At 62.9% G+C, this 17,441-nt stretch overlaps 6 protein-coding genes across 14 annotated transcripts; 1 reads left to right on the forward strand and 5 right to left on the reverse strand.

Moving 5' to 3' along the window:
* The first annotated feature begins 78 nt into the window (after positions 1-78).
* PPP1R14B (protein phosphatase 1 regulatory inhibitor subunit 14B) lies at positions 79-2,400 on the forward strand. The gene is given in 6 exon segments (XM_008159121.3): positions 79-203; positions 206-309; positions 311-592; positions 1,660-1,743; positions 2,008-2,040; positions 2,129-2,400. Coding segments are annotated over 6 exon segments (609 nt in total). The 5' UTR covers positions 79-166; the 3' UTR covers positions 2,198-2,400.
* Positions 2,401-2,865: 465 nt separating this feature from the next.
* FKBP2 (FKBP prolyl isomerase 2) lies at positions 2,866-5,573 on the reverse strand. Of its 5 annotated transcripts, none has more exons than XM_008159060.3 (6): positions 5,466-5,573; positions 4,071-4,239; positions 3,630-3,742; positions 3,465-3,511; positions 3,090-3,125; positions 2,866-3,002 (listed from the first exon to the last, which is right to left on the reverse strand). In XM_008159060.3, exons 2-6 carry the CDS (start codon positions 4,233-4,235, stop codon positions 2,941-2,943), a joined length of 423 nt encoding a protein of 140 aa, XP_008157282.2. In that variant the 5' UTR covers positions 4,236-4,239; positions 5,466-5,573; the 3' UTR covers positions 2,866-2,940. The 5 variants fall into 5 exon arrangements, with proteins under 5 accessions (XP_008157282.2, XP_027991705.1, XP_027991703.1 ...); XM_028135904.2 differs by lacking the exon at positions 5,466-5,573 and adding an exon at positions 5,080-5,134; XM_028135902.2 differs by lacking the exon at positions 5,466-5,573 and adding an exon at positions 4,953-4,990.
* LOC129151348 (PE-PGRS family protein PE_PGRS16) lies at positions 4,522-5,459 on the reverse strand. Its single transcript, XM_054725842.1, has one exon. It carries the CDS (start codon positions 5,332-5,334, stop codon positions 4,537-4,539), a length of 798 nt encoding a protein of 265 aa, XP_054581817.1. The 5' UTR covers positions 5,335-5,459; the 3' UTR covers positions 4,522-4,536.
* Positions 5,574-7,353: 1,780 nt separating the features above from the next.
* On the reverse strand, positions 7,354-10,641 carry VEGFB (vascular endothelial growth factor B). 4 transcript variants are annotated; one of them, XM_028135900.2, is made up of 7 exons: positions 10,290-10,641; positions 9,691-9,751; positions 9,238-9,434; positions 9,007-9,080; positions 8,781-8,816; positions 8,365-8,499; positions 7,354-7,743 (listed from the first exon to the last, which is right to left on the reverse strand). In XM_028135900.2, the coding sequence occupies exons 1-7, from the start codon at positions 10,347-10,349 to the stop codon at positions 7,722-7,724; spliced, it is 585 nt and encodes a 194-aa protein (XP_027991701.1). In that variant the 5' UTR covers positions 10,350-10,641; the 3' UTR covers positions 7,354-7,721. The 4 variants fall into 4 exon arrangements, with proteins under 4 accessions (XP_027991701.1, XP_008157281.1, XP_027991700.1 ...); XM_008159059.3 differs by having other exon boundaries at positions 9,691-9,733; positions 10,290-10,639; XM_028135899.2 differs by having other exon boundaries at positions 8,365-8,600; positions 10,290-10,639.
* A 224-nt stretch (positions 10,642-10,865) lies between these two features.
* Positions 10,866-14,384, reverse strand: DNAJC4 (DnaJ heat shock protein family (Hsp40) member C4). Of its 2 annotated transcripts, none has more exons than XM_008159057.3 (6): positions 13,968-14,384; positions 13,152-13,245; positions 12,140-12,324; positions 11,891-12,052; positions 11,147-11,233; positions 10,866-11,052 (listed from the first exon to the last, which is right to left on the reverse strand). In XM_008159057.3, exons 1-6 carry the CDS (start codon positions 14,051-14,053, stop codon positions 10,956-10,958), a joined length of 711 nt encoding a protein of 236 aa, XP_008157279.2. In that variant the 5' UTR covers positions 14,054-14,384; the 3' UTR covers positions 10,866-10,955. The 2 variants fall into 2 exon arrangements, with proteins under 2 accessions (XP_008157279.2, XP_027991699.2); XM_028135898.2 differs by having other exon boundaries at positions 11,891-12,055.
* A 510-nt stretch (positions 14,385-14,894) lies between these two features.
* NUDT22 (nudix hydrolase 22) lies at positions 14,895-17,420 on the reverse strand. The gene is made up of 6 exons (XM_054725841.1): positions 17,391-17,420; positions 16,612-17,109; positions 16,166-16,264; positions 15,589-15,686; positions 15,356-15,449; positions 14,895-15,065 (listed from the first exon to the last, which is right to left on the reverse strand). The coding sequence occupies exons 2-6, from the start codon at positions 17,089-17,091 to the stop codon at positions 14,964-14,966; spliced, it is 873 nt and encodes a 290-aa protein (XP_054581816.1). The 5' UTR covers positions 17,092-17,109; positions 17,391-17,420; the 3' UTR covers positions 14,895-14,963.
* Positions 17,421-17,441: the final 21 nt, after the last annotated feature.

Raw genomic sequence — 17,441 nt, forward strand, 5'->3', positions numbered from 1 at the left:
CAGGACTGGCTCTTTAAGGGGGTGTGGTCGGGGGGCGGGGGAAGCCAGCGAGACAGAGAAAGAGACTTCGGCGGCGGCGGCTCGGGCGGCGGCCGCGGGGGACAAAGGGCGGGCGGATCGGCGGGGAGGGGGCGGGGCGCGGCCAAGCTAGGCCCGGGGGCTCCGCATGCAGCAGCTGCCCCCGGGCGCCCCCGCCGCCGCCCTCATCGCGGAGTCGTGCGGAGTCGAGCCCACCAGCTAACCCGAGCCGACGGCCCGCAGTCAGCCGGCGGGCGTCCGGGAGGCGGCGGCGCAGGGAGGGGCCGGACGCGCGCACGTGGCCCCGGCGGCCGCCATGGCGGACAGCGGCCCCGCGGGGGGCGCGGCGTTGGCCGCCCCGGCCCCCGGGCCGGGAGGTGGCGGTCCAGGGCCCCGCGTCTACTTTCAGAGCCCGCCTGGTGCTGCAGGCGAGGGCCCGGGTAGCGCGGACGACGATGGCCCAGTGAGGCGCCAAGGGAAGGTCACGGTCAAGTACGACCGCAAGGAGTTACGGAAGCGCCTCAACCTGGAGGAATGGATCTTGGAACAGCTCACTCGCCTCTACGACTGCCAGGTGTGTCCCCCACCCCACGCCAGCACCCTAAAGTCGGTCCCAAGTCGGGCTGCCTGGGAACCCCACCTTGAGCCTGCCTGTCACCCGAAGTCAATGGGCACATCGCTTCCGCGCGCGCGCTCCCCGCCTGTCTGTTCCCCGCCCCCAATGTATGCTCTTTTTTGTCTGACTTAAGTCACTCCGATCTTCTCCGCTGCCTCCCTCATGCCACTACCTTGGTCAAGTTTGGGGTAGCCTGGGCCTCGGGCGGGAGGCATGGGGTTAGCCTGCGCTGGCCGTGGGAGGAGGTCTGCTTAGTGCCTGCGAGCCCAGACTGGTTCCGGACCGTAGCCTGGTTGGTGAGGGGACCGTGAAGCCTCGGGGTTATGCCAGTGGGCTAGCCGGCAGCTCCAGCTGGGCGTCGGGGCAGGCCAGCCGGCTCCCTGGGTTCTGGTTCTCCACCCCATGACTCCTTCCTTGCTCACATGGTGACTCAGACCCCTGGGGGCAGGGTGGCGGAGTGGGCTTGCCCGTGCGCCCGTCCTGTCCTAGCCCAGCCCTGGAATGCTGCTGGCTCCAGACCTAGGAGCTTCCCCGGGAGGAGAGGTGGCCGGCACCCCTCCCACAGCAGAGCATGTGCTCTTTGTTTCCCCCTTACCCGGCCCGGGTCCTTCTCACTGACCCGCACCCTCCACTTCCTCCTCACTCCTGGGAAGCTGTGACAGGTGTTTGGGGGAGGGGAAAGGGCTGTGATAAGCTGGGACAGCTGGCCCCACCTGCTGTGGTTGAAATGGGGGGCCCAGAAGTTAGGGAGACACATCTGCAGTATTCCCAGCCCAGGGTCCCCAGCCCTAGCTGTCTGGCACCTAGGGTGCCCAACTGGCAGAGACAGGAAGTCCCCCCCCCCCATCGGGCAGTTTTCCTTGGCAAGGGCCTGATCTGTTTTCTTCCTCAGAGCAGCTGCTGCTGTCTGCTGGGCACAGAGGGCTGGCTCTTCCAGAGTAGGGCAGCGGCCTCAGCCAGCAAGCCCCTCTCATTCCCTCTCTCCCAACTCAGGCCTTTGTCTCTCCCTCCTCCCCCTACCCCAGGAAGAGGAGATCCCCGAGCTGGAGATTGATGTGGACGAACTCCTGGACATGGAGAGTGATGATACCCGGGCTGCCAGGGTCAAGGTGAGAGAGGGGTGGCAGGGTCAGGTTGGGGGAGCTGGAGTAGAGGGCTGCAGGGAGGCAGTGCCAATTGGGTAAGCAGGATTCTGGAGCCAGGCCTCGTGTCTGCTGCAGCCAGCTCTGTGGCACTGAGCCGCAGCTTCTGCCTCCAGCAAATGGGGCCCATGCTACTTGCCTAGCGATGGCATCCTGACCTTCGGGTGGCCCCAGCCCCTTGGAAGTGGGCATGGGTGAACTCCGTTATCCTTCTCCCTTATGTCCCACTAGGAGCTGCTGGTTGACTGTTACAAACCCACTGAGGTAAGTGGTTTCCCCAGAGGGTGGGGGATGAGCCTGGGCTCCTGTCATCTTGGGATCTTGTCTTCCTAATGTCCTCCCTCTTGTCCAGGCCTTCATCTCTGGCCTGCTGGACAAGATCCGGGGCATGCAGAAGCTGAGCACACCCCAGAAGAAGTAAGGGTCCTCAGCCCAGGTGAACGGTGGCTCCCACAGGACAATCGCTGCCCCCTGACCTCGTAGCAACAGCAATACCAAGGGGCCCTGCGGCCAGGCCTGGTGCCATGAGCAGGGCTCCCTGTGCCCCTCACTTAGGGGCCTCTTCCCTGCCCCTTGTTTTCCATTTTGGGGTTTTTTTATTATTATTAAACTGATGGGACTTTTTGTGTTTTTATATTGACTCTGCGACGCGGGCCCTTTAATAAAGCTAGGATATGCCTTTGGTGCAGCTAACAGGCTTGGTTGGTCTCTTTTAGGGGGACACACTGCTCTGTAATGGTTACCAGCTCAGCTTCTCCCCAAGTGACTGTAGGCCTTCCTGAAGGCCACGTAGTCATGGTGATAGCCGTGTTGGCTCCCAGACCTGGAGCTAAAAGTGGCTGGGGAGCGGGGGGCGGGGGGCGGGAGAGGGCACTGTTGCTGTTGGCAGCAAGAACACTTTTTCACTCTGGGCAAGAGCCACCATGCCACCCGAGGCCTGGCTATCTTGACCCCCAGGCTATTGAGCCTAGATCACAACGTTCTGAGGCCACAAAAGGAGACGGGTACAGGATGCCGAGGAAGAGGGGAGGCTGGGGCTGTGGTTTCTAAGTCCCTCGGGGCCCACAAACAAACACAGGCTCATTTCATGAGCTTTAAGATTTTTTTTTTCTTAAACAGTTTGGTCCCTGACGGGGGCCTCTCCACCGGCCCTCCCCAGCGTGGCTACAGTTCTGAACGTCGCTCGATTTTGAGCAGCTCCACCTCGAACACTAGGGTTGCACCACCTGCAGCAGAGAAGTGAGGGAGAATGAGTCCCAGGGCCACAGGAGATGGGATAGGTGCAAGAGATAGGAGGCCAGAAGGTATCTTACCTGGGATCTTCGGGGGAGCTCCCCGCTCTCCATACCCTGTCAGAGATGCACACACAAAACACAAAGTGAGCTGTGGTCAGACAGAGGTTTTGCAGACACCCAGGCTGAAACCAGGCTTCTGCCCATCTCGGTAACAGCCAGGAATGGGGGTGTAATGGGTGAGAGGGGGCTGCAAAGGCCAGATAAAGGGCACAAGGTGGACATCAGAGCTGAGTGTGTCAAGGGTTTTGCCCTGGCATTGCTGGACACAGCTAAACTTGGAAGAGGCATGAACTGTAATGAGTGGGTGGGGGAGACCAATACAGAGGCTGAACCAGCCTTCATCCTTCCCAAACATACCCGGAACCCTATACCCACTCAGGAAGGACCTCTTACCCAGCTCTGATGGGATCACCAGCTTCCGCTTTTCCCCCTCACACATCCTGCAGGACAACATATTCAGCATGTGGCAGCACTCAGGCTCCCTGTCCTCCCTTCCCCCCATTCCTGGGGCTTGCCTCCCACAGTTCACCGGGACCACAGCCATGGCCCCTGACTCACCCCAGCAGCCCCTGGTCCCAGCCCTTGATGACCTGGCCGGTGCCCAGGGAGAAGACAAAGGGCTGGTTCTGGGGCAGGCTGCTGTCAAACTCCGTCCCATCTTCCAGCTTCCCCTGTGGGACCATGGGAAGGCCAATGAGGAGGAGGTTCCACTCTGACAGCACCCCACCCCAGCTGCTCTCTTCGTCAAGCTGTCCCCCCACAGAATTGGTGGCCATAGTCCTAGAAGGGGACAGAGCCTTAGGCAGCTCACAGTACATTGTAATTCTTTGTTGGTGCCAACCTGGGGAGTAGACAGTGAAGAGCACGACAGAACCATGGAAACTGGCAGAGGGAAGGGACTTGCCCAAGGTCACCCACCTTAGCAGAGGAACCTGGCTCCCAAGTCCTTTTTGGTCCCTAGAATCCCCACCCACACCCAAGCTCGGCCTCCTCACCCACCGTGTAGTGCATGTGCAGGACATCCCCCTTGCGCGACTTGATGGGACAGTGGTCTACCCGCTTCTTGACCCCGATCTGCAGTTTCCGTTTGCCCTCGGCCCCCGCAGCCGTGGCCAGGGCACTCAGGCAGATGGACAGTACTGTCAGGACCCAGCTGAGTCTCATGTCTCTGCGAGAACAGACCCCAACCGACCAATCGACCGGGAGGGCAGGAAGGGTATGGAATACCTGCAGGTAGTAGGATTCCACACCACCGTACCTTGCCTGCCCCTGGGGATCCCCTCGTCCCGGGTCACCACCCTCTCCCCCGGGCTCCAAGGTCACACTTACCAGTCCAGTGAGAAGGGGGCTTGCCCGAGGACCCCAGCAGCGGGGGGAGGGGGTAAGGGGAGGCCACAGCAGCCAGGGCCCCGCCCTTTTGTTCACCCTCAGCCCTTCCTTCCCTCCCGGCCCCCAACTCCGTTCTTCAATTCCCACCCGTCCCTTTCCGCAAAGTCCAGACCCTATCTGGCTGCACAGCAGTTGCCCTGACCGGGCGACACCACTCACGCCAAACCCAGTTGCCCCCTGCCCAGCACACCCACACCTCTGCCGCCGCTGCAGGGGATCGGCCTCGAGGCACCCACACATCGCCACTGGGTGGCTCCGGGGAGCCCCGGTCCTCTGGGGAGACCCCCCAGGCCGGCCCTGTGCCTCCGCCCGGGGCGCCTCCCCAGCTCTGAGCCCTCGGGGGTCTGCGGGGCACCCAGACTGGCCCCGTGTCGGGTGACCGTCGAGCCCGCTCAACCCACACCACCTCTCCTGGGGGAGTTCTCGGCCTACCACGCTCCCAGGCCCGGCCACCACGGAGACCGCCCCCGCGTGGACGCCCCGGGCCATTACCTGGGCCTACCCCTGCGCTCGGCTCCTTGGCCCCACCCTTCAGAGGGCGTAGCTCCGCCCCCAGCCCTGGAGCCCCACCCTCGACAGAACTAGATCCCTTTTCCTGAACTGTACTCACGCCACTCACCGGCTGAAGCCCCGCCCCCAGCGCCTGGGCCTCGTCCCCCTTCGTCTCCAAACCCGAGGCTCCGCCTTCCGCCTGTTCCAGCTCCTCCTCCAAGGTCCAGGCCCCGCCCCCCACAAGTCCTAGCCCCGCCCCCAGCCCCAGCGTCCCGCCTTCCGCAGACACCAGCTCAGAGGCCCCACCCGTTTCTGTTCCACGTTCCGCCCCGACTCCCGGGGCCCCGCCCCGTGCGGCGTGAGGGCCCTCCCCCTGCGGCATCCCCGGTCAGCTCCCGCACCAGCCTCCAGGTTCCTCGTTCCCTACCCTCCTTGACACTCGGGACCCCGGCCTGACCCAGCCTGCCCGTGTACACCCCGGCTCCCTCAGCCCGGGCTGTGGCCCCCGCTCACCTCCTCGCCGCGCCCCCGGAGTCAACTCGTCGTGCCGCCGCCTCTGCGCAGGCGCGTCATTGCAGCTACCAGCCCGGGCCACGCCGCCCGCCCTCATTGGGCCGCGCGAATCCCGCCGCCACCCGCCCGCGGGGGAGGGAATTCCCCTAGCCCCGCCCTCTAGAACCACGTGACCCTCGTCACTTCCTGTAGAGCGGTAGTCGGTAAGGTTAGGTGAAAGTGACTTCCGAAAGGACCACAGGCACTTCCGGTTGAGGTGAAATTAAGGTCAGGGGGCGCGGTTCCTGAAAAGTGTCTTGAGGCGCCATTTTGCGTCGCCCCCAGCCTTGCCCACGGCGTCTCTGGTGGATCCTCAGGACCCACCGCTCCCAGTTAGTTGCTGTGGAGAGACGGCCTCAGAGTGAGACGGGTTTGAACTCAGGGCCTGCCTGTCACTGGCTGACTCTGACCTTGAGCAAAGCTCCTGGCCTAGCCGGGCTTGTCGTCCCTGTGCCGCGGGCTGGGTACCCCACCCTGCAGGGCCCCGGCAGGACTGCGGCCATGCTATCATCACACCGCCAGGCGCCGGCCCACAGCCAGTGCTCTCCCTTTTCTCTCCCCCGCGGCCAGGCTTGCCTCTGCATGTCGCCCACTGACCACTGAGTCAGCCTGCAATGATGGGCTATTATTTTCAGGCGTCCCAGTACCCAGCAAACATCTCCATTAAACAACGAATCTGCCGTGAGCAGGCAGCTAAACCTACCGAGTGTTAGGGAGACAGCAGATTTGAGGTCAAATCCCCAGGTCAATCCGCCTATGGCATCCAGTGAAAACGGAAGATAGTCACAGAGCTGACCGCAGAATTGAGGACTAAGCAAGGCGGTGCGTGCGAAGCATCGTGGGTGTCCAGTGAGGCCAAGTGGACTCAGATGGTGGCCCTCGGTCTCTGACCCTCTTCTCTCATCCTAACTGGGCTATGGCATTTTCACTGGCTATCATGACATGAAAATATTAATCACTCACGAACTGTCTCTTCTGCTTTACCCCCACTTTGCCTTGGGCCCCACAAGATCACTTCGCACCCTCAAGTCTAGCACCACGAGGGTGGGTGCTTTGGATTGACCTCTGCCCCTGAATGTCCTGCCTCAGCAGGGCAAAGCCATGTACCCAGAGTTGGCCTTTGGACCACCCCACTCAGTGCCAGGCAGCACGGGAGTCTGTAGGCAGAAGGCTGGGGCAGATAAAGGTCAGGAGAGTCCCAAGCAGGGGCACCCAAGGTGAAAGGGAGGTGAAGGTGGAGAAAACGGGGGGATTAGGGCCGGGGGGCCTGTCTCTCAAACCAAGCCCACCAGCCACGGACCTTGGGTGCTTCCCATTCAGGGAGGTGGGAGTGAGGTGGGGACAAGGCAGGTGCACAGCTCGAGAGTTAAGCTACAGGGGGGCAAAAAGCAGGAGACACAGTGCTGCCCAGCAGGGAAGATGGCCGTTCTCCTCTGTTATGTCACAACATGCTCAAACCTTCCTGGAGCCCACGGGCCGGAACACAGTGGTGATCATCTGTGTCCTCCATGTGCACAAGTGGAAAGCTGAGGCTCAGACAGAGGGGCAGTGACACCCAAGGTCATTCAGCAGATCTGCTTCCCACCTCAAACTCACTGGCCATAATAGGCCGTCTCCCTCCAGAGCAGGGGGGCGGGGACTCCCTAGAGTCTGGCAATAACAACATGACTATGGAGAATACATGACTGGGCTTTGATTGTGACTTGGTGTGGGACCTTGGGCCTCATTTACTCCATCTGCACCGTGAACAGAGTAAGAAGCTCTAGGTCTAGGAGGCAGTGTAACACAGACATTCATGCTTGAACCAGCCAGCCTGGACAGTGACAAACAGTGACACAGGCAGGGAGAGCTCTGTCCATCTCTTTTATCAGGGTCGGAGGGGCGGGGGGGCGTTGTCACAGTTCTCATACCAAAGCCCAACTCCCATTATTTGCAGAGCATCAGGGTCTTCTTAGTAAGGGCAAGGAGGGGCCAGCTGTAAGCTGCACACTGACACAGGGCGGTTCAACACTGACATAGGACCCCGTTCTCTCCCAAGTTGGTACGCGACCCCTCTTGCTGCCTCCAAGTCTCATCCAACTCTGCCCACCATGTTGGACGGCAGCCTTGCAGAGACAAGAGATGGCCAGAAAGCCCTCTGAGAGGCCAGGCCCTTTAGTTCCCCTCCGAGTGTGGCCTGTGAGGCAAGTGGCCCCACCGAGTCTGAAAAGCAATGTGTCACTTTCGCAGCTTCCGGCACCTGAGGAGGAAAGGAACGGGATTCTGTTCATGCTGCCACGGCTCAGCATCTGCTCCTCTGGACCCGCCCCCTGTTCCCGTCTGCGAACCTCATTCTTTCCTAACATTCCAACGACACCCCAACTGGCCCAGCCCACGTGATGCCACTCGTGGCCTCACTGTGGAAGGGATGGGCTGTGAGAAGCCCTCGGACGAGGGTGAACAAGGGTTACACTATGTCCCCTGGCCTCTCAGAGCCCACAAAGTGGGACAAATGTCTACCACAGTGGCTTCTGGGAAGGCCCAGAGCGTTGCAAACTGGAAAGCTGTCTCATGTCTACTCCAGGCAGATGCCACCTCCTCCAGGACATCTCTGACCTCTCAAAAGACGACGCCAGGTGCGCCTTACCAGAGGCCTTGACAGCCTCTGCTGGCATCAGTGTCCTTGTGCCGGGCTCCTGCCCTGGAATGTGAGCTTGTTTATGCCGATCCCAGCGCCAGCAGACACTCGGTAAATATTTGTTCAACGCATTCGACAGCTTCCCCTTCCCTGGCTCTTATCCCACCGGCAGGCGCGCCTGGACCTGCTCCAGGACTGGGCCTTGATGGCTTCCCCATCCACGGCCCCCCCACAACTCCTCACCTGCAGGTGTCTGGGTTGAGCTCTAAGCCCCGCCCTTGGCAACGGAAGAAGCTGCGGCGTCGGCAGCGGCAGCGGCAGGTCCTGGGGTCAGGGCGCTGGTGGTGCTGGGTACAGCGTGGGCAGAGGGGCCTGGGGCTGGAGTGGGATGGGTGATGTCAGCTTGGGAGTGTGCTCCGGGGGCAGGGTCCCAGCCCGGAACGGAGCGGGGCTGGGGATGGCGGTGGGGAGTGTCAGCCCTAGGAGGAGAAGCAACATGTCTGGGGCGGGAAGGAAGAGTCTTCCCTGGAGGGAGCTGGGGACACAAGTGGGAGGAAAAAGAGGGGAGTGGACCACAGCCCTTGCCCCACCCACACGAGGTATCCTGGGCACTGGGCCTGGGTTCCAACCCCATCGCAACAGGAGCCCAAGAAACTCACCTGTCTGGCCTCACAGCACTCTCTCTTTTTTTTGGTCTGAAAGAGAGACCGACAGAAACAAGGAGGAGGAGGATCAGGAAAGCCAAGCAGCCTACTCTCTTGCCCAGACCCCAGGCATGCCCGGCTCCACTCAGAAACCTGGTCCCCATGGCGGTGTACCACCACGCCCATGCCCACGCCCCCCAAGCCTGGTCTCTGCACGCTCAGAAGTGGGCCTGGCTGGCACCTGCATTCACACTGGCTGTGTTCTTCCAGGGACATTTCCCCCAGCTGACTGCTCGGATACCGGATCATGAGGATCTGTGTTCAGGGGAACAGGGAGAGAGAGAGAGAGAGGAAGAGAAGGAGGGGACACTCCATGGGCAGGAGGGAGAACAGCTTGCCCACCTGCCAGGGCTCTGGCTGCCATCCCGTCAGCCCCGAGCACCAGCACCCACCCCAGCCAGGCACACTCTACCTGCATTCGGACTTGGTGCTGCCCAGTGGGCACGCATTCCAGGCCATCGTCAGGGCAGCAGCCGCCACAGCGCTGCACAGTCACGCAGCTGGGTACCAGTTGCTTGGCCACAGTGCCCATGAGCTCCAAAGTTAGGGGCACCACCACCTCCCGTGGCTGGCAGGTGGCACGAGCATACACATCTATCCATGACACCACTGGGGACAGATGCATGAAGGTTACGTCCCCGCTGGGTTTCCTGCAGCTGCTCCCTAGTTCCGGTGTCACAGCCACCCTCCACTAGCCCCGCTTCTGCCCTCCCAACCTGTTCACCCAGGACCCAGGAACCCCACTTCCTCAGTTTCCACTTCTGTGAAATGGGCAGGATAAGGGTGTGCACCTTACAGAACAGCTGTGATTAACCAAGACGATGAACACACAGCGCACCTCTTGGTGCCAAGTGGCTACTATTACCTTTCTTCTGGTGGCCAGCGGCATCAGGCTGGGAGCCGGGCGCCTGCGGGAGACAAGAGACCTGGGCCCGAGGTGCACTCCAGTTAGGGCTACGCTGTCCCCAGGGCTCTGCCCTTGCAGTCAGGAGGCTTCAACTCCTCGCGGACATTTTCCCAGATTGCTCCATTCCTGAGTCCACTCTAGCTTTACCTGTCCTCTCCTGGCCACCTGGGACCCGCCCTGGCCATGACCATGACCCGCCAGGCGTGCTCTGCCCGCGGAGGCCAATCTCCAAGCCTGGGGACCAGGCTTGTTGTGGAGGCCGCAGGTCAGAAGGGGGCACACTGGGCACCGAACCAGGTCGCACAGACACCCAGACAGCTCCGCCCCCGGCGGCGCCCAGGGAATGGGGTGGGGCAGGGGAGTGGCCCCGGGGATGGGCCGGCAGGCCGGTGGGGAGGAACACCTCCCAGGGGATGCCCAGGCCGACTCCTGCGACGTCTGATCCGCGAGTACCCTCAGCCGAGGCCGCTTCGCGCCTCCCCACTTCCGCCAACCTTGAGAAGGGCACGGCGGGCGGGCGGGCGGGCGGGCAGGCGGGATGTCGGGGACGCACGTACCTGGGCGGGGGCCAGCTGCAGGAGCGCCGCGAGCAGCAGGCGGCGGAGCAGGGGGCCCATGGTGCCCACAGGGGCCACGGGCCTGGGGCTCCCGCATCGCCCTAGCCGGGCGGCGCCGGGGGCGGCGGCAGCCAGAGCCCCATGGCGCGGGCCGGGCCGGGGCGGGCGGGGGCCGGGCGCGGGGGGCGGCTCCTCCGCGGCCCCCTCCCGAGCCCTGGGCGCAGGCAGCGCAGCACAGCGCAGCGGAGGCAGCCGGAGGAGCCGGGCGGGTGGGCGGCCAGCGGGCGGCAGGCGGCGGTGGGGACGGCGGGGGCGGCAGGGGGCCGGCCCGGGCTGGCGGGCGGGCAGCTCATGTGACCCAGACACGCGCTCCCCACCCGGCCGCGGGCAGGGGCGGGGGCGGGGCGGGGGCGGAGGGGGCGAGGCCGCCCGCAGGCCCGCCCCCTCCACACACCCCCTCCCGCTGCAGCAGGGGAAAGGGGACGCACCGCCCAGGGGGCCGGGCTCGGAGGGCGGGCGTGGTCCCGAGGAGTGGCCGGGGTTGGGGGTGCTGGGCCTTAAGGAGGGAGCCGGACGGGAAGGCTGAGAATCACTTTATTGCACGCGTTTTGGGTAGGGGGACGTCCCGAGAGGGCACACACAGCAGGCTCCATCCAGGCGAGAGGCTCAGGGGGGCACGATTCCTGGGCCTGGGGGAGGCTCGGGTGGCGGCTGCAGCGGCTGCCTCGGCTGTAGCTCCTGCTGGAGCCTGGCTCGGTTGGCCCTGCAGGGAGAGCACCGGGGCGGGGCGGTCGGCACAGGGACCCCAGAGGCTGGTCCAGGACAGGGAAGAGGGGGCAGGTGGAGCAGGGACAGACCTGGCTCGGGCCCGAGTGTCGTTGTAGATGGTTGTGATGATCCGATCCTTTTCATCCATGAAGCTACGGTGCATCTGCTCCAGCTTCCTGCAAGGGGGTTACAATGAACTCTGGGTCCCCCAAACCCTACTGTCCCCCACGCTAGGGTGTCAGTGCTTTCTATCTGTGGGAACCTCAGCCTGACTGCCTGTGCTGGGTGAGGAGAGCAGTACAGAGTAGCCAGGCTTGTCCAGGGTCCAATGGCGACCCCGGCCCCTGGCTATCCTGCGGAAGGTGATGACAGCAGCACTGAACATCAGGGAGGTCCTCGAAGAGCTTGGAAAGGGTTGTGTGTCTAATGCCATCCCTGAAGTAGCCGGCTGCTAGTGGGCGCTGCCTCTGTGTACCTGTGCTGTAGAGCCTGTGTCACGGCGCATGAGAGAGGGCCGGGGAGACAGCTGGCTGCCAGACCAGCGAGGACAGCTGCTGGGGAGGCAGTTACCAAGCATTGCTTTCTTGTGCCTGACTCTGGACTCCTGGTAGTCAGCACCAGAGATTTACATGCAAATTATAAAACACAAAATAAACTGGAAATGACTTTAGCCCTTAGTGCAGAGCTGCCTTTGCCAAGTAAAAAGAGGCTCCAGAGACCTACAGTTCTTAGCTCGAGAGACACAAGGGTGGTGTGCATGGCTGACTGGCCACACTGGGCTTCACTCCCCCTCTTGCCCTCTGCCCACCCCTCCGGGAAAGGCAGGGAAGCACCTGAAGGCAACGTAGTGCAGGCCCATGCCCGCCAGCATGATCAGGAGGCAGTACCCCAGCACCCGCTGGTTGTGTCTATACTGCTGCCGCCTCGACTCTGGTCTCTGCGGCCTCACACCATGAAACTGGGCCCAATATTGTGCATTTGGGGGTTCCCAGGAGCTGCTGGGAAGGAGAAAAAGAGACAGTGTGGGGATGAGGCTCCCCAGGAGATTTGGAGGAGAAGAAGCGAATTGCAAAATATTGTACCTATGTGCCTGATGAGCAGGCCTGGGATGGGCGGCGGCGCCTGGGGGCTTTGGGGGAGCTGCTGAGCGGAGCTGGTGGTCGTAGTTGCGGCGGCTCTGCTCCCGGCTGAGTACTTGGTACGCTTCACTCAGCTCCACAAAGCGGCTGTGCAGGGCTGGGTTCCCGGGGTCCCGGTCAGGGTGCAACTGAGGTGAGGCAGGACTCCCCTCATCTCCCTTCCCATGCTCCCCAGGACCCATCTCGATCCTATCCACCCACAAGGGCTCCAGTCATTCCCAGAGGCCCTGTCTGGACAGTGACCTTACCTCTCAGGCCCTCAGGCTGCCCCCCCACCACAAAGCCTGAGTCAGGAAGCACTCCGCCTCCCTCCCCACCTGCTGCCGACCTCTCTAGATGCCCGGGCCCAGGTTTTTTCAAGAGCAGGCAGGTCATGAAAAACAAGCCCAAAATGAGAAAGAAAAAAAAAAAAGAAAGAAAGAGAGAGAGGGAGAGAGAGAGAGAGAGAGAGAGAGAGAGAGAGAGAGAGAGAAAGAAAGAAAGAAAGAAAGAAAGAAAGAAAAGAAAAACAAGCCCAGCCCTAGCCAACTTGGCTCAGTGGATAGAGCGTCAGCCTGCAGACTGAAGGGTCCCAGGTTCGATTCCGGCCAAGGGCACATGCCTGGCTCCATCCCCAGTGGGGGGTGTGTGCAGGAGGCAGCCGATCAATGATTCTGATTCTCTCTCATCATTGATGTTTCTATCTCTCTCTCCTTCTCCCTTCCTCTCTGAAATCAATAAAGAAATATATTTATTAAAAGAAAAGAAAAACAAACCCAGCCCATCAGACAGGACCCCTGGCTCTCCTCACACCCTGCCCGACCTCTGCCCTTGGGGCACTCCCCCCTCCCTATGCATGCTGAGGGACTGTGGTACCAGCCAGAGTGAGCCACTCAGCTCCATTCCTGGGCATCTGAAGGGTACCCCACCTGGCTCAGAATTCCCCTCCCACCTCCCTGCCTAGGACCACTGGTACCTCCTTGGACTTGGAGAAGAAAGCCCGTTTAACTTCTTCGGTGCTGGCACCAGGATGTACCCCCAGCAGTTCATAGTAGTTACTGGGACCAGACCTGTGGAGAGAGGCCAGAACCTGTAGGGGCTAAGGGAACACAGAAGATACCTCTCCCCTACCGTCCCAGCCCCGCTGGGCCACACCCTTCAACTCAGCACCCAGGAGCTGCGAGGGCTGAAGCAGGTGCCACGGGCGACCTACCTCCCACCCAAGAACTAACCAGGCCCAGCCCTGCTGAGCTTCCGAGACCAGGCGTGTCAGGGTGGTACGGCCGGAGACGGGAGACCTATCTCCAAACCACCCTCCTTTCTGAGTGTTTGGGGAAGGGTGCGGATCAGACCAGGGGGCCTCAGCATGTGGTCCTCAGACTCCTTATGTCAGAAACTCCCGAAAAGCTTGTTTAAGAAAAGATTCCTGAGCCCCATCTCATTCCTGCCGATCGGAATCTCCCGAGCAGGACCCAGGAATCTGCATTTTTGTCTCAAAAAGCCCACTCCCCCGCGGGTTGGAATCAGCGATGCTCCACGACCACAGGAGTTGTGGAAAGAGCATGGGCTTGGCTGGGGCCAAACTCCACATCTGCCTCCTGACTCGCTGCACAGCCTTGGCGTCCTCCCTTCACCTGGTCCTCAGCGGTGTCCTCAGCAGGGAGGGTGAGGCTACCTGAGACGAGGCTGCAAGGCACCTGACAGATCCTAACAGCTCAGCACCTAGGGCAGGGCCCTCCGCAAACACCCACGGAACCTCCGGGAAGGCGCCGGCCCCCGGCGACCGACTCACCGCTGCCGGGCGGCCTCTGCGAAGAGCCGGGCGGGAGGGCTGCGGGGCCACAGCCGACAAAGGCACAGGGGCAGCAGGGGCAGCATGGCGGCGGGAGGACAGCTGGTGAGAGGAGGCCACCAGGAGAGTGCATGGGGACCAGACTGCAAGCACTCCGGGGGCGGCGGGAAGGGGCCTGGCCCCCATTACCGGCGAAGGAAAGCTGAAACCGGCCCGAGGACCCAGGGGCAGGCGGGGCCTCCTGGCTCCAGCCCAGACCCCAGCGTCCTGGACCTGCGCTGCCTAGAACCCGGGCCCTTCCCCACACGGTCCTCGGCGTCTGGACAGCCAGACGCGAGCTCCGAGACCCCCCTGCCCAACCCGGGAGCTGGAGCGGGGAGTTTGGGGGAGCGAGTGAAGGAGGAGCCACACCAAGCCCCGCCCCCGCTGCACTCACGGCCTCCATTTCCTGCGCCGACTCAGGCCCCACCCCACGCCCTCATTGGCTTAGACGCCCAGGCCACGCCCACCACACCGGAAGGGCAATGGGGCCCTGCCCCCGTAGCCCATTGGCCTTTGACGCCTCGGGCCCGCCCCCCGAGGCCGGAGCCTGGGGCGCGCGGAGAGGGGCGGGCATCTCCCGGAAGCGGGCGGCTCCGAGGCGGACACTCAGTGAGGCTCTCGGCCCAGCTGCCGTCGCTCCGTCGCACGAACGTGGCTGTCACGCCGCTTTGCAGGGAAACACTTTTCACGGAGCAGTTTCCACCCCGTAGTCGGCCCGGACCCTCACCAGGGCCTGGCGAGGGGACACGGCCCTCGACCCAGCTGGCAGAGGGCACAACGGAGGCTGGGCTTTCTCTTTTCCAGCCACTTGTCCGGTCTCCCTCCCCACCCCGGCTCTCCCAGCGGCCCCTCTCTGCCTCGTGGGAACAGCGTATGGCAACGGAATCCAAGAATAAAGTCCTTTATTGTCCTTGGAGCTGGCTGTGGTGGTAGGGCTGCGGACCCCAGGGCCACTCAGGTGGGGCTTCCCTGGCCCCGGTTGTAGAGGAAGATGGCGCCTTTGGCGGAGGGGCAGAGCTCGGCCCACATTTCAGTCTCCTGCAACCTCCTCACCCTCTGCGGGGAGACAAGAGATGCAGACCGGTAGCTCTCGGGGCTCTTTCAGGAGCTGTGCCCAGAGCCCCTGAGCCTCAGAGCCCTCGGCGGCACCGCACAGTCCCTATTGAGACAGGTAAAGAGGCTGAACAGGTCCCGGACTCCTCCCTTGGGCTTCCGGCATCCAGAGATAAGCTCAGAGATTTGGGAGCCCCGTCTGACCTCCGCCTGCCCCCACAGACATGCATCACCAGGCCTCGGCAAGTCCCAACCCCAGCTCCTAGTCCAGGCCAGACTTTGCCGCCTCGCACCTGTGTCTCCACAAAGATAATTCCCGTGGACTCGTGGGCCTCAGGTCCCCCACTCATGTAGTGCTTCCTCACCTGCTCAGAAGTCAGGCTGCACCTGGGTAAGACATGAGGATGGCCCAGTGGGTGCCCAGTCCCAGGAGGGCCCCTGTGGAGCCCCAGCTGCCTCAGCCATGCCCCTCCACCCACACCACCTGCCCCAGGACCCAGGACCCTGTCCCCCAGAGCTCACTCACTGGACGTAGAACTCGGCACTGGCACGGCCCGCACTGGTCTCATTGCGTGCGATGCCCAGTAACAGCGGTTGGCTCAGGGTGAGCAGTGGCAGGTTCACCTGGGGCCAGGGTCCCACCTGTCAGCGCTCACCGCCCACAGCCCCGCCCCTCTCCGTGGAGACAGCGCACGCATTGCCCTTGCATAGCATTTTACAGTGTGTAGCTCAGCTGCCCAGAAGGCTGGATGTTGGATCTGGGGCATGTTCACTTTACAGGTGGGAAAACCAGACCAGAGATTAAATAATTTGCCCAGAGCCACCCAAGGAAAATCGATCAATCAGCTTCCAGTTACTTCTCTTTTCAACAAACCTCGGTGGAGTAGGCAAGGCCTTTACAGTGTTCACATTGTAAAGAGAAAGAACCGGAGGGCACAGGAATGAGGGCGAGGCTTCCACTCCTCGTGCCCAACTGCAGAGCCAAGTCCTTCCCTCAGCGTCTCCTGCCTGCAGACCTCCCACCAGCCCAGACCAAGGTTAATTCTGGCATGTTCCACCACCTCCCTCCCCGCCCCCAGCCCGTCCTGGCCACCCCCACTCACCTCATCACTTATCTCCTGGAGGACACTGGAGAAGAGCTCGTGCACCACCAGCGGCCCCGGGAGGTCCTTGTGCAGGGGGCTGTCGCCAGGGCACAGGGCCTGGGGGAGGGGAGGCTCAGCTCCTGCCCCCACCTCTCCCAGCCCTGCCTCCCCCCAGACTCGCCGGCCCTGAGGGCCTGTCTGTGCACAGTGTAAGAGTGCGGGAGGGGGGGGGGGTCCCCTGCCCCAGGCCCTCCTTCTCCAGATGGACAAGCAGAGGGCCCGCTGGGTCCTAGCCCCCATTCCCTAGCTTCTCACAGATCTGGGGAAGCGGCCAGTGAGGAGGCTGAGGGGGGGCCTTGAGCAGAGACTTCCACAAGTACCAGGCCAATTCCTCCTCAGGGGTGAGGACAACAGCGCTGAGCTGTCTGGGTCTGGGTGCCTTTGCCCCCAGCCTGGCACCTCACCTGAGGCTCAGGGTGCCCCCCAGGCACGTCCACCAGCCCAGGGGCTTCAGCCACCCGCCGGGAGCGGCGCAGGAAGACAAGGAAGTCATCGGCGGTGGCCAGGGCGGCACCCACCCCCAGGGGGTCTGCCAGGTAGGCTTGCTCGTTACCCCAGTCGGCAGCCCCCTGCTGTCGCAGCCGGGCAGCTGAGCTGGCCCAGTTGGTGCCCAGGAAGTCTCGGTAGGAAGTAAGGCCCAGGTGCAGGAGCAGCTGTGGCCCCTGCGAGCCGGCGGGCGCCAGGGACGCAGAGTGCAGGCGGAACTTGGGAGCGTCAAACAGCCAGGGCTGGGCCTGGAGCCGGCTCTCCCAGGCAGCGGCGATGGCTCGGTCCCCTCCTGGCAGTGGGCGGCGGTCGTAGGCTGGGCTCAGCTCAGCCCGAACTTGATCCTCGGGCAGCCCGCCCGGGGGGCACTGCAGCAGCAGAGACACCTCGGGGTCCATGGTCTGGACAGGGCAGCTCTGGGGACGGTCACAGCCAGGCCTGTCACCTTGGGGGACCTAGAGCCACCCACAGACCTACTGAGGATCCCCCCAAGCCCTTTGCACCCCCCTGGGCAGTCAAGTGTCTTATCACCCAGCAGGCGCCCGAGGCTCCAGCTGCCAGGCTTCCCAGGGACTCCCGGGCACCCCTACCACCCGAGGCCCTGGGTCCAGTCACCCCCTAATGTCCACGTCTCCCAAACCCAGGGCTCAGGAACCCCTCCCAGGGCGCAGGGGCTCCAGCCTCCAGCGGGACTCACCGCCAATTCCGCCCGCAGTCCCCGCCCCTTTCCCCGAGCGGAAGTGCCCGC

The sequence above is a fragment of the Eptesicus fuscus genome, chromosome 13, assembly GCF_027574615.1.
Source record: "Eptesicus fuscus isolate TK198812 chromosome 13, DD_ASM_mEF_20220401, whole genome shotgun sequence".
Taxonomy (NCBI): domain Eukaryota; kingdom Metazoa; phylum Chordata; class Mammalia; order Chiroptera; family Vespertilionidae; genus Eptesicus; species Eptesicus fuscus.